Here is a 13849-nt window from a genome sequence, read left to right as displayed (position 1 = left end):
TCTTTCTACGATTCAAATAATGAAAGCTGATAACAAACAAACCGAATTGCTTTCCAGGGAGGAACAGATGATTCGTGATTTGGGGCTGCCAACCTGATTTATTAAGTGATTTATACAGCTACAACATTATAATGTTAAAATTAAATATACGCGCAGTTAATCCAAGTGCTATTTGTTATTATGCGTAAACTCATCCAGCCTGTTCTCGTTATCCCTAATAAAGCTCTGCTTGAAGGCTTTACAATTCTTCTCTATGCTGCTCTTGACCACAGTGCCCAGTATTTCTAGAAATTGTGCCACCTACGAAATATGTCAAAATGATTTAAAAAGGAGGCTCCAAATACGGTACTGCTACTGCGCACTCACCGTCAAATCCTTTTCCGCACATCCCAGCTTGACAAATTCGCATTGTGGCGCGTGCTTCAGATGCTCCTTCCAGGGATCGTCGTCGGACTCCCAGCCATCCAGTGTTTTGCTGCACACGAAGCATGTGGCCGTGTCGTTCTCGCGCTTAGTGCCCGTCCAATAGAAGCCCGCCTCGGCCATCTGCATTGAAATGTTTTTGATTATTATGGAACCTAAGGGCAAACCATTTCGTAAGCCGCTTGCCTTGGATATACTGCAGGATGACTGCTCGGGGAAGGGCCAGTCTTTGAAACTCTCCACGCGATGTTGCTCCAGCAAATTGAGCTGCCGGAACATCTCGAGCTTGCCTGCATCCATTGCCCCCGTAGCATCCATTATCTCTCTTGTTTCACGTTTCACACACACAACTAAAATTATATTTTTTACAAGCGACGCGCGTCGTTGTTGTTTTCAGTGACGATGTGACCGCGCCGGCCAAAAAATAAATACCATTTCAGTTTCGAGAAATACCATTTAAATACCATAACATAACAAAACCAGGGCTATCCGTCGATCAAACGATACTTAACCCACAAAACACCCCTCTATTTAAAAAGTTGAGCACCCTTTGATAAGCCGCGGAAAGTAATACATTTTGTAAAAGCCACCTTGAAGAGGTAAAACATGGGACAAACGGGGCGGCGGTTTGTGTATTGGTCCGGCTTCTTCGGATATGCTAGTTTCTTCATCCGGCCACGCACAGGGCCCACAGCTTGTTCCTGGTACTGGGCTGGTCGCAGCAGTGGCACTGGCTCCAGCCTTGCTCGTATCCATCTTGTCCTGTGCAGTGTAGTGTATAGCCCTGGAAGTCCTGTCCGTGGCTGTGCAGTCCTAGTGTCGGTAGCCGGGTAGCGTCGGTAGTGAAGTTTTTGCTACTAGCTATTGATACGAACACAATACTATCGATTGTTGTACGTCTATGTCCAGTTTAGGTCCTTACAAATCCTTAGCAGGAGCTATAGTTATAGAAGGACTTTTATAACTGTAGCCATAACTATCTCATCTCAAGAGATCCATCTGAATTGCAATTTATATAAATCTAATTTCTAAATTTATATCGATACTATCGTTTCGGCAACGATCCAGCCCTAGTGAAAGATCCGTTATGATATGTGTTGTGTGTGTGTGATGACGCGGCGCGCCAACGCGCTTAAACTAGCTTAAACGTAAGTGGAGCAACAGACCGACATATTAGCATAGTTACGTGTGTGCGTGTGTGTGTGTGTGCGTTCGCGGACGCGCGCCAAATCGGCTTAAACTCTCTCACGTAAACTCGCTTAAACGCCTAAACTAACGGTACTAACTACTTACCGTGCAGTAACTACGTACAGTTAACTTAGTTAGTAACGATATAGTACCAGTAAATACCTTACCTGTAGCAGCAGCCGGCATCCCACTTTGAGCATATACGTGTGTGTGTGTGGACGCGACGCACCAACAGCTGTAATAATGAGTAAAAGGAGATACGTTAAGTCTTGGTTGGATGACCAGACCGCCGCCACAAGTAACGACCATGTTGACCCAGACCCAGACCCAGCCTGTGCCTGTTGTGAAGGATGCGCAGCGTCTGATCGAAATGAATTGGGAGGGACATCTGCGTTGCGCCTGCTATGCAAACGATACGCGCTTCGTCGAGTATCGCCCAGAGACCGGTGTTTTGTGTGAAGCACTTCTCCAAGTACGGCCTGGACGAGGACGATGACAAGATGACGCTCCATTCGTTGCGGACCAGCGTATACCCGAGGATATGCGGCACAAGGTTCCGCGGCCGGTTCCTCGGCCAGTGACACATCCGCGCGCGCACTCTTCTTCTTCGCCAATTCGTCCTTTGACAGAAAACTGCTGTTCATATCTAACAGCCAAAAAAAAAACTCGTCAAACAGGAAGAAGAAGAAAAAAACTCATCAAACAGGAAGAAGAAGAAAAAAACTCATCAAACAGAAAGAAGAAGAATTTGTGCGATAGTTTTATTTCAGCTCTCGATACATTTTCAGGCTTACTTTCAACAGAAACACAATAGGTGGCCCCACATTGCGACGAACAATGCCTCTAGGTGGCGTGATAGTGAAACAGCTGTTCGATTTTTTTTAGTGTAACTATTTAACTGTGGTAACTGTTCTCAATCAGTGCGTTTGTTGTTAACAAAAAAAACATTTTAATTTAAATAAATTAAATTGCTCGCTCGGCGCGTTTCTCTGTATCGAATCGACCATCAAACCATAGAAGTCATTCAAAATCAATACATATACATATATAAAAAATGTACAATTCCCGCTGAAATTGTTCGCCTGGAATTCGGTCTGTTCTGCGTGTAGTTCTGGCTAACGAAAGTAAAAACTCAAATACGCGAAATAGCATAAAACAAAAGGCTTAAATAAGCAAGCACACAAATGCAAACAATGTGAAATATTTGAAAAAAAGATGCCTATCTGTGTGCTGTGCGTGTGTGTAGCCGCAGCAGCAGCAGTAGCAGCTGCGAGTATGTATGTGTACCGAAAGTGCATGAAAACGAAAACGAATCTTGAAGATAATAAGAGTCACCAAAGCTAGATAATCAGCGATGATTTAATAAAAGAATAACCTCGAATCTGCGAGAACACTTTGCGAAATGCCTAAAGCTGAAATTGTGATTGCGGCAGCCCAGCGGCACGGATTCGAGAGCAAGCAAAATCGTTACGCTGCATTTTGACTTGGGGGCGTCTGAAAAATCGATTGGATTGGCCGTACTAAAGTCGCGACCAGACCATAACAATACTACTACCATGACGCTGCTGGCGGCGCCGTCAGATTTAGTCCCGTGCTACCTCCGCGGACGCAGATATCCAACCAAAGGTGAGTGTTCAAGTATTTATTTATTAGCACTGCACTACAGCAACAAAAGCAACCACAACAAATTCGAGTATAAAGTATAGTATAAAAAGCAATGTAAATGGCGCACTTGCCTACGAGTTTCGGGTTTGTTTTGGTTTTGGCCTGGTTTTGCCATCAAATTTCGTAACAACTAAACCGAAAATACCTGTTCGGCAACCCACACCGCCACACCCCTCCGCGTCAGTGTGTTTTTTTTTATGTCTGTAGGAGCCATGGTTGGGCCACCACCACCCCATTGCACTTGAAGATGGCAGCATTTCCCCTTCACCTTCGAGCTGCTTGCTGCGCTGCCTGAACTTTGATTCAAAGTCAAATTCTTATTGTGGGTCGGCGGTAAGATGGCAATTAATGCTGGTTAATGCTCCACGGCTATGGTATGGGAGAGAAATGATTACAGGGGTACAATCATTGATTTTATATTGAATTTAATTGGGATAGTTTAACGTTCGTTTGTATGCCACCGCCACACAGGGGAATAATATATTCCATTGATATACTGCGGTATTCGGCTGTAATTTACAGTCGATCGATTATATGTATGTACATATATAAAAATAGATCTGACTATACATGTGACAAAACCGCCCACAACTGGAAACCAAACCATTTCGGCTTGAGTGAATTCACTGAAGGAATTAGTTTGTGGGGAATACGCGAAAAGTAAATGATTCTCAGGGGCTTTCAGTACGCGGAATGTTCCACAAATTAAATATTTCGCTGGGCCAGCCGAATCTATTTTTATGCCAATTGACGCGAGGCCGTAAACCACAAACCGCCCACTTTACAGGCTCTCCTCTCAAACTGCGTGGCAGAGCGGCTGCTCCATGGGGCTACGTGAGCCTCCTCCACTGCTGCCATTTAGACTCAAGTAAGTGCGGTGCCTAAGCGTCGTACGATCAAAATATGGATCCGAGATGGCGGAGAATCGAGGCCAGGCAGGTCGTAATTGAATGTGTGTACTCGTTACTTTTCTGATTAGCATTCCCATTCCGTTTGCTATTGTGTGATTCAGGGCCCGGGGCCGTTTTATTGGGCACTTGGCATCCAGAATCTCTAGCGTCTAGACTCTAGAGGATGGAAAACAGAGAATACGAATACCTAAACAAAGAAAATGATTATCGAAAGTGGGGCCCAGCGGCAGCAATTGATTGTTCTTACATCCTTCTTTCCAGATGGCGATGTCGAGATGAAAGTGCGCGCCCAGTGAGCTTTCTTCGTTAGCTTCGTCAGCCCCAGAGCCAGAGACAGATTGCGAGAAAGAGCGTGAGAGAGTGAGAGCGCGAGAAAGGCAGAGATACTATGTCCAAAATGAGAGGTAATCGAATCTAAGCAAGCTGTTCATTACTTAGTTTGATGTACATATGAACCACATGAAAGGTCGCATTTTGATACCACTGCCCAATACCGGATCGATGGGACGGAAGCGCAACAACTTCTATATGCGGAGTATATTTCTACTGGCGCTGTGCATCTTTGGCCTGCTGCAGTACCACAACTTTAACTACTGTAAGACATGCATTCCATTCCCCCTTTCGGCAGACTAATTTTATTCTTCTTCCGTCGACAGTGGAGTCCAGGGACACTGTTCTGGGAGATGCGGTCACCAATGACTCGGATGATGCCATCCTGGCCATGGTCCCCGCCACGCTGCACAAGTACTTGACGCCGCACTCTCGCAATCACAGTGCCGCGGCAACAAGCGGAGCGATGGGCGGAGCTGGAGTAATAGGAGCCCGTGAGTACAGAACGTAAACAGTGCATTATTTGTATTACGATCGATCCCTTTCAGCTCTGCTTCTGAACACGAGCAGTTCCGGAGCGGCGACTGCAACTACAATCAGCTTTGATGTCTACCATCCTCCAAACATATCGGAAATAAAGCGTCAAATCGTTAGATACAACGACATGCAGCTGGTGCTGAACGAGGACACATTCGGTCCTCTGCAAAACGACTCTGTGATAATTGTAGTCCAGGTGAGTGTGTCCTGCAGGTGACAGCTAAACAATATCCTTCATCATCGTGGAATTCTCACAGGTGCACACGCGGATTACTTACCTGCGGCATCTGATTGTCAGCCTGGCGCAGGCGCAGGACATTACCAAGGTGCTGCTGGTGTTCTCGCACGACTACTACGACGAGGACATCAACGATCTAGTGCAGCAGATAGACTTTTGCAAGGTGCTACAGATCTTCTATCCCTACTCCATTCAGACCCATCCCCACGAGTATCCAGGCGTCGATCCCAACGATTGTCCCAGGAATATCAAGAAGGATCAGTGAGTATTTCCATGCAGCAGGCATGACTGGAATAACTTACCAATCACCGATATAATAGGGCAATGATCAGCAACTGCAACAACGCTCTGTATCCGGATCTCTATGGGCACTATCGGGAGGCGAAGTTCACGCAGACGAAGCATCACTGGATCTGGAAGGCGAACCGTGTCTTCAACGAGCTGGAGGTCACTCGCTTTCACACAGGTATGCTGTAGCAAGGATCACTTTGAGGGTCATCCCACTTCAGATCCTTTTTCCGGCTTTAGGTCTGGTCTTGTTCCTCGAGGAAGATCACTATGTGGCCGAGGACTTTCTCTATCTGCTGGCCATGATGCAGAAGCGCACCAAAGACTTGTGTCCCCAGTGCAACGTACTGTCCCTGGGCACCTATCTGAAGACATTCAACTACTACACCTACCACAGCAAGGTGAGACCTGGAAGGACAATGCGTCCCTTCTTTTCCTCATGCTAGAAATGCTTGCCACTAAAATCTTTTGAGTGTGGCGCACTGAGACGCAACAAACATAAAAAATGAGATAGAGCGCTTCGAGCCTTACCCTATTTTAAGTACTTGTATTATTTATGTTTGAAGATCAACTAAACGCTTCTGTTGCTACCAGACACACACATACCACACACCACATTCCCAGCGCCACTCTCGAACGTTTCGAAATCATAATACAAATTGGAATATGGAAGGAAGTGTATCACAATTCCATGGAATATACCCTCTAGTACCAGCATACCAGACCGCACTGGTGCCTTGTATTGCCGCGTCTAACTTAAACACATCACTCGCATGTCCTGGTAACCAGGAGCACTAGTTCCCACTCGATTAGCCTGCGATTACCGGTAGCTAGTTGCAGAACTAGTTCAGTTTAGTCGACGAAGAGATCGTTTACCTGGTAGCTAGTAAAAAAAAAAGGATAAGCTGCGCGAAACTACATAGTTCTAAGGGGGTTCTAGAGGGTAAATTCACTTCACGCTCCACTTACACACATTGCACACACGCATTCCTGTACACACCCATAGGTGTGGTGTATGTTTATACATGCATACATACATTCAAACATATATCATGTATTATTATTATTGTATTTTAAATATCATATATATATATCTCTGTTCTATTCCGAATTCTGGCACGCAGACTAACAAGAAATCCTATGCTTCCTCGCTGATCTCGACAAACAGTCTATTAGGATACAATAGGCATAACAATAATAATAATAAAAACAATAATAATAATAACAATAGAAACTCAATGCAATTAGCCGTGTCGTCCTCCTCTTCTTCCACGTCATCTGCGCAATCATCAACGACATCACTCAGAAACAACGCCAAAGTCTATGTGGGCGACACCACTGCAGATGCAGCCACTGGCAGCCACAAAAACATCAATAGCAACAAGAAAGATTACAACAAGAATAATAATAAATCGAATAATATGAGAAGCAACCACATCAACACTGTCACCGCCTCCTCAGCCGCCACATCCTCCGACACCAACAATGAGCCAAATAGCAATAGCAATAATAACAATAATAATAACAACAAAAATGGTGCACAAACATGGAACTATCATGTCCTGCCGTCATTGTATTCCGTCTATCAGAAGGTAGCCACCACCACACCACCGCTAGCACATATTCTATATACTCCAGGCTGGCATCCAAGTTCCTTCTAGTTAAAACTGCACCTGCGTATCGATCCCTCGTATCGTCCTTAGTTTTGAGCACTGACTGTTTGCACTGGGATGCGTTTGTAGGACTTTGAGAGGCGGCGCCACCCACACCGACCCTTCATGGTGCTGCAAATACATCCTGGAGGCGACACACGAATACTTTATTGGCTGTGTAGATTGCTCCCCATCCTCCTCCATCGCTGCGCTTTGGCACTTTTGCATGTACCTTTTGGACGTTTCCTTCTTTTGCTTTCTGATTAATTTCTGTGTATTTGCTATGCATACTACTGTTGCGTTGTGTTAATTAACTTGTCTATGTGTCCCGCGATGGCATGCCACATCTCTGCCCCGCCCGCCCGTATGTACCCGCCCGTACTCGTACTCTGCCCTCCAGTTACACGCACGCGTGCGGCTCGTGAAGATTGATAGCCAAAGCATCATCAATGACTATCGCAAGGTATTTGGTATGGCGTGTATCCCCATCGTTACGTTACCCATCGTTCCGAATCACTGCCTAGTCCTAATCACTGCCCTCCTGCGCCACCTCCTGCGACGGAAACGAAGGCAGTGCGTGATTGATACTACTAAGGCGACCCACAAATCGTACTACCAATTATTTATGTTTAAACGAATGAAATTTGCATGCCCAACCCCCCTATGCCTATGCCTTTGCCTCTGACCCTATCCGCTCCTTTCAAATCGGTTTCAATTTGTTTGCTTTAAATGATTGTCGATAATTGCATACTTAACCCGAATTCCCCTTCTTCCGTGTCTCTCGTCCCGTCGACAGGTGGAGGTCATGCCGTGGGTGAGCAGCAAGCACAACATGGGCTTCGCCTTCAACCGCACCACCTGGACGAACATAAGGAAGTGTGCCCGCCACTTTTGCACCTACGACGACTACAACTGGGACTGGTCCCTGCAGCACGTCTCCCAGCAGTGTCTGCAGCGCAAGCTGCATGCCATGATAGTCAAGGGCCCGCGTGTCTTTCACATCGGGGAATGGTGAGCGAGAGAGTCTGCCCTGTTCCTTCCATTTTTAATCTGTACAAATTCTCTCTTGCAGTGGCGTTCATCACAAGAACAAGAATTGCGAGTCCAACCAAGTCATCTCGAAGGTTCAGCACGTTCTGCGGATAGCACGCAACTCGCATCAGCTCTTTCCCCGCTCACTCACCCTGACGGTGCCCAGTCTAAGTAAGAAGACCAAGCTGCGCAAGGGCAACGGCGGATGGGGCGACCTGCGGGACCATGAGCTGTGTCTGAACATGACTCTGTCCACGCGGTAGAGGAGGCCAAAGGAACAAAGCTACAGCTTTTAATACGAGTATAATATCTAGTTAGAAGTAGCCTTACGAACATTCAACACTCAACACTCAACAAGATAATGTGTACTCTGTATCAGTGAAATAATCTAACCGCATGTAATCGAAGTCAAAACAAGTTGTGCATCAGTTGCGCCTCCAAAGAGCCTCCACGGGCGCTGCACAAATTCCTAGTATAAGTAATCCTCCTCTAGTCACAGGCCATATGCCAACCCAACCCAGCCCAACTCGGAAACCCCCAATATTCGAATCCTATTTGTACTGTTTGCTCTTCGGTTTGGTAAAAATTACTTTGTATTGTTTAGGCTCCGTCCGAAATTGGGGCGGATAGAACCCTAGCAACGCTTACGACTCTTATGCTACATACTATTAAACTCAAATATGTACGAGTAGTACTCGGTCGCGTATCGTAATCCCAAATTGTGCCGAATCCGTTTCGTAAATGGTCATGTGAATGGTCGAGTCCAGATAGTTCAGAGTTAGATCAAGCAGTCAATCGCATAAACTAGTCATACGAGTAGCACGTGCGCATAGAACGGTAGCGCATTAGAAGAATATAACTACATAACTCTTTGATAACTTATTGTATAACGTTTTAAGCCTGTAAATAGAAATCTTTTGTTGAATAAATTACATAAGGTCTTTTAAATATACAAACCAACATACACATGCATACATAATGTATTTAACTAATTAAATTAATCTGTTATTTTGTAATTGTTAGTCAAATGCGCTTTTATGTATTAGAAATTTTTCATCATTTGAACGATTAATCTTAGTGAATAAAAGCCAAGTGAACGCTGAGCCAATACCAATCCAAACAATCATTCACTTTCGCCCTTAAGCTCTGTTGCGCTTTTTAAAAACTAAGCAATGCGGCAGGGATATAAAAAGCGAAAAGATTTCAAAATCTTACACGAAAACCAATGTACATATAAACATTTTACATGTGTGTAAAAAAATATCCCACTAGTGGCATTATTTTTGAGTAACTTAAGTAATCTAAAAATTCGAAACACATCAAGTTAAACTTTCCCGGGCGACACCATCTATGGTCGTCGGCGATACTATCGATGTTTGACGTATTTTCCAACACTCTATAGCGCCATCGAATTTTTTGAGAGCAGTGGCTCTGCTTAAAACTTAGTGATATTTTGGAAATAAAACAAAAAAAGACAAAATCGTAGATCCTTAGCAAATGTCCCAAAAATAAAGGAGTTGCGTGGTGGCTGGAGCCGCGAGGAGAATATCGGGACCACGGACGTTCAACTGCATAAATCCAGGCGGAAGGGAACCCGTGCTTTTCTTGCTTTAAAATTTCCGGCCCTGGTTTTACGCGGTCGACGTTAGTTGCAAACGCGCAGCTGGAGCAACAACAACACAAAGTCTTGAGACTGGCAGGCACAGCACACAATCAGCGAAATCAACGGACTAGCAGCTAATACACTGCCATCTCAGAACACAACGTTATTTAATCAACTCTTGGCTGTTCGTTCTTTCGGTTAAGTGCGTGAGAGTGTCTCTATAGCTGCAATCATGAGCAAGCAACTGGCGCGCCATGTTGGCCAAATCAACAAATTCCTGACCGCACCATCGGCAAATGCTGCATCCACCCACAACACCTACTTCACCTATGTTCGTGAGCTGTCGCATCCGATTGCCCGTGACCCGCCAATTGTGCCTGTCGAGGAGGCTGTCTCCTGCATCAAGTCTGGTGAGTGCATGCCTAAATGATTGCCTTTGCAACTGCACCAAGGGCCACTGGGCCGGGGCTGACCTGTAAACTCAGTTTTCATTAATATACTATACATATAGAATGGCAAAGTTTTTGGTTATGTAATGTTTTGGCGTTCTAGTGGGCTTGCTTAGGAAAACAGAACGAAAATGAAACGGGTCGCGGAGCAGTGGCTGTGGCATGCAAATGTAAACCATGTGTGTGTGTGTCGTAGTTGAACTACTTCGAGCACACAGCACAGGGAGGGCATTTACATATGTACATGTGTACATGCATATATAGGGTGTTCAATAGCTTTGACAGAATCAAATTGACCGTGATTATCGTCATTGCTGAGTGCTTAAGCTATCAGTTATTTATTTACTCCCCTTACATACAATGCGGACATGTCCCCACACCACCCCACCCCTCACACGTATAAAATTTCCGTCCAGATGCATGCAGGGGTCATTAACTGTACATCTGTATCTCAACATACACAGTGGCCACAGTGGAGCGTCGTGTGTAGATTATATTTTTAGGTTGCAAAAATTGTACTTTGTACCCTCGCATGCTCTGCAACAGCAACATCAGCAGCAGGAAAGCTGAGCTTAGGCCCAAGAACGAATGTCGAACACACACAGGCAAGTGTATCGATACAAGCGGCTATCGTCGTCGCTCTCCACGTCGCCCGCTGTGCTGATAAGAGCTAATAACATTTAAAACAGCTTCTTATGCAATGAATATCAGCGGGGCAGGTGAACTTGTGTGTGTTTGCGTGCTCGTGTCATTGGACACTTTATAGATTCCCGTACTTTGTGGTCACATAGCATCACATAGCAGCATAATCAGAAGCAGCTGACCCGCTTGCAGAATTTGCTTTGATTAAATTCAATTTAGGCAATTTGGCGACTTTAGCTATGCAATCAATTGAGACTGTTAGCCACGCCCACAATTCACAGAGACATAATCAATGCTAAGCACTTCAAAGGCCTCCCTCATCAGCAGGCCCATGCAAATTGATAAACATTGATGTGTGGGGCGCCAGGGGGCTTGCATACCGCCACCACAACAGCTAAAGCAACAACAAAATCTACACAATTTTGTACATACATATGTATATGTATATGCCGTCAGTGTTGGTCCCGTTCCCTCTAATTTTAGCCAAATTCGCCAACGCAGGCCACAAGCTACGCAGAATCTACTACGTAATATGATTGGAAAAGTTTTGTGTATGGCACGTTTTTGGCAGATACAATTTTGGCACTTGTACAGTACTTATTGCCTATACTGGAATCAGTTCTGTATCGGTTTTTGCATTCTGTGCCCCCTAGACACTTGTCAAAAGATTACGGGGAAAACTTTCTTATAATTATAATTGACGTGGCTCGTACACCCCAACCGATAAGAATTTCACATATCGGATGATTTTTAATGACGTTATAAGGGGCCCGTAGGGGAGGGTCACAGTATTGGTAGCTGCACATTGGTATTGACTCCATTGCCTGTCTGTAGAGAATTCAAAACATATATGTATATTTCTAGGAAGAGCTGCACTTGTGTTTACAAACATTTAGTATAGTCACGAGACATAGAACTGTTGCCCGCTGTTACTAACACACGCAACGTTCTCCCTCCGAACAAACATCTAGAGAGCTTTCAAGAGCCAAAAGCTTTGATCGGTAGATTGTGAGCAGATTCGGTTGGGAGGGAATTTGATTATTTTTAGTTAATAACTTGTCAGTCACGCCGATGCGTGTTCATACATTTGAAAACAGTTATAAATATATTTTAACAACTCTTCACAACTGCACGACAAATATAGCATGAGACAACACGAGAAATTAGTGGTCGAGCAGGTGCCAAATACTCGTACTAACGAATTGCAAAAATTTTCGTATGCTAGCGATACAAATTCCAAAATAATTTATTAAACATTAATGATTTCCCTGCATCTTTTTTTTCTAAAGGGGATACGGTGTTTGCGCAGGGGGCTGCCGCAACGCCTGTCGCTCTCCTGAATGCCATGGCTCTGCATGGAAAGTGCAACCAGCTGAAGGATGTCACCGTTTGCCACATGCATACGGAGGGTCCAGGAGAGTACTGCAAGCCCGAGTACAAGGACATTTTCCGCTCGAACTCGCTGTTCATGGGCGCCAACGTGCGCAAAGCTGTGGCCGAGGGACGGGGCGACAATGTGCCCATCTTCCTTCATGAAATTCCTCTGCTGTTCTACAAGAAGATTATCAAGCCTGATGTGTCCTTGATCCACGTGTCGCCGCCAGACAACCATGGCTACTGCTCGCTCGGCACCAGCGTCGACTGCGTTCGCGCCGCTCTGCTCAACTCAAAGATCATTGTTGGTAAGTGATCGATCGCAGAGCGACAAGTCCTCTCAATTGCGATGTGAATTCTATTCCGATTCTGTTCAGCTCAAATAAACCCCAAAATGCCGCGTACTTTCGGTGATGCCATCATCCACAAATCGCACTTTGACTTTGCTGTCGAGGTGAACGAAAGCCTGCCGCAGCATGGCACTGGAAAGATCTCCGCTGTGGAGCAGAAGATTGGCAAACTGATTGCCGAGAATCTGGTGAAGGATGGAGCCACCCTGCAGATGGGCATTGGCAGCATTCCCGACGCTGTTTTGGCTGCCCTGCACAACCACAAAGACCTGGGCATCCACTCCGAGATGTTCGCCAACGGAGTGGTCGAGCTGGTCAAGAAGGGCTGTGTGACCAACAGCAAGAAGAAGATGCACCAGGGAAGGATTGTGGGTTCCTTCCTCATTGGAGATCAGCCCCTGTACGACTTTGTCAACGACAATCCCTTCATTGGTAAGCTATACCTGGAAACATTTCCCACCATCCGAGAGTATATTTATATCCGTTTCTTTCGATAGAAATGTATGGCATCGACTATGTGAACAACACCAGCATCGTGAAGCAGCAGCCCCGCATGACGGCCATCAACAGCTGCATTGAGGTGGATCTGACTGGTCAGGTCTGCTCCGACTCCATTGGCACGCGCTTCTTCTCTGGCTTCGGCGGACAGGTGGACTTTATCCGCGGTGCCGCCGAGGGTCTGGATGGCCTGGGTGTGCCAATCATCGCCATGCCCTCGACCACCAAGAATGGCGAGAGCAAAATTGTGCCCACGCTGAAGCCAGGCGCTGGCGTCGTTACTTCAAGGGCCCACGTCCACTACGTTGTCACGGAGCATGGCATTGCGTCGCTGTTTGGCAAGAATGTGCGCCAGCGCATGTACGAACTGATCCAGATATCCGACCCCAAGCACCGTGAGACCCTGGAGAAGAACTGCTTTGAGCGCATCAAGGTGATGCCGTCGCCAAACTAAATCCAAACGAAAATCTACATCTAAATCCAAATCGTCGATGAATAGAAACAATTTCAGTGTGGCCTGAATCAGAAATCCGTAAACGCATTCCCGAAATTGTTTGAGTTTGAGAGCTACACGAGGATACGATCAAATCAGCTTAAGCTTAAGATCCTTCTTTAGCATTACCAAATTGAGATGGCAAAATAAAACGAATTCATGTGAGAAATACTCGA

General features: G+C 45.6%; 3 protein-coding genes across 7 annotated transcripts; 2 read left to right on the top strand and 1 right to left on the bottom strand.

Moving 5' to 3' along the window:
- Positions 1-75: 75 nt before the first annotated feature.
- Positions 76-841, bottom strand: LOC111068137 (baculoviral IAP repeat-containing protein 5). The gene is made up of 3 exons (XM_022357493.2): positions 610-841; positions 367-546; positions 76-300 (listed from the first exon to the last, which is right to left on the bottom strand). Exons 1-3 carry the CDS (start codon positions 739-741, stop codon positions 169-171), a joined length of 444 nt encoding a protein of 147 aa, XP_022213185.1. The 5' UTR covers positions 742-841; the 3' UTR covers positions 76-168.
- Positions 842-2520: 1679 nt separating this feature from the next.
- LOC111070791 (alpha-1,6-mannosyl-glycoprotein 2-beta-N-acetylglucosaminyltransferase) lies at positions 2521-9196 on the top strand. 5 transcript variants are annotated; one of them, XM_022361710.2, is made up of 11 exons: positions 2521-3237; positions 4449-4591; positions 4654-4782; positions 4844-5011; positions 5066-5250; positions 5312-5553; positions 5613-5758; positions 5821-5981; positions 6705-7172; positions 8029-8243; positions 8305-9196. In XM_022361710.2, exons 2-11 carry the CDS (start codon positions 4576-4578, stop codon positions 8525-8527), a joined length of 1953 nt encoding a protein of 650 aa, XP_022217402.1. In that variant the 5' UTR covers positions 2521-3237; positions 4449-4575; the 3' UTR covers positions 8528-9196. The 5 variants fall into 5 exon arrangements, with proteins under 5 accessions (XP_022217402.1, XP_022217421.1, XP_041447523.1 ...); XM_022361729.2 differs by lacking the exon at positions 6705-7172 and having other exon boundaries at positions 2532-3237; XM_041591589.1 differs by lacking the exon at positions 2521-3237 and having other exon boundaries at positions 4338-4591.
- Positions 9197-9764: 568 nt separating this feature from the next.
- Positions 9765-13842, top strand: LOC111070812 (4-hydroxybutyrate coenzyme A transferase). The gene is made up of 4 exons (XM_022361773.2): positions 9765-10277; positions 12248-12640; positions 12710-13114; positions 13180-13842. Exons 1-4 carry the CDS (start codon positions 10100-10102, stop codon positions 13632-13634), a joined length of 1431 nt encoding a protein of 476 aa, XP_022217465.1. The 5' UTR covers positions 9765-10099; the 3' UTR covers positions 13635-13842.
- The last annotated feature ends 7 nt before the right edge of the window (positions 13843-13849 follow it).

The sequence above is a fragment of the Drosophila obscura genome, unplaced genomic scaffold (genome assembly GCF_018151105.1).
Source record: "Drosophila obscura isolate BZ-5 IFL unplaced genomic scaffold, ASM1815110v1 contig_150, whole genome shotgun sequence".
NCBI classification, from domain to species: Eukaryota; Metazoa; Arthropoda; class Insecta; order Diptera; family Drosophilidae; genus Drosophila; species Drosophila obscura.
The sequence above is the reverse complement of the archived record's forward strand: the minus strand, read 5'-3'. Positions and strand labels throughout refer to the sequence as shown.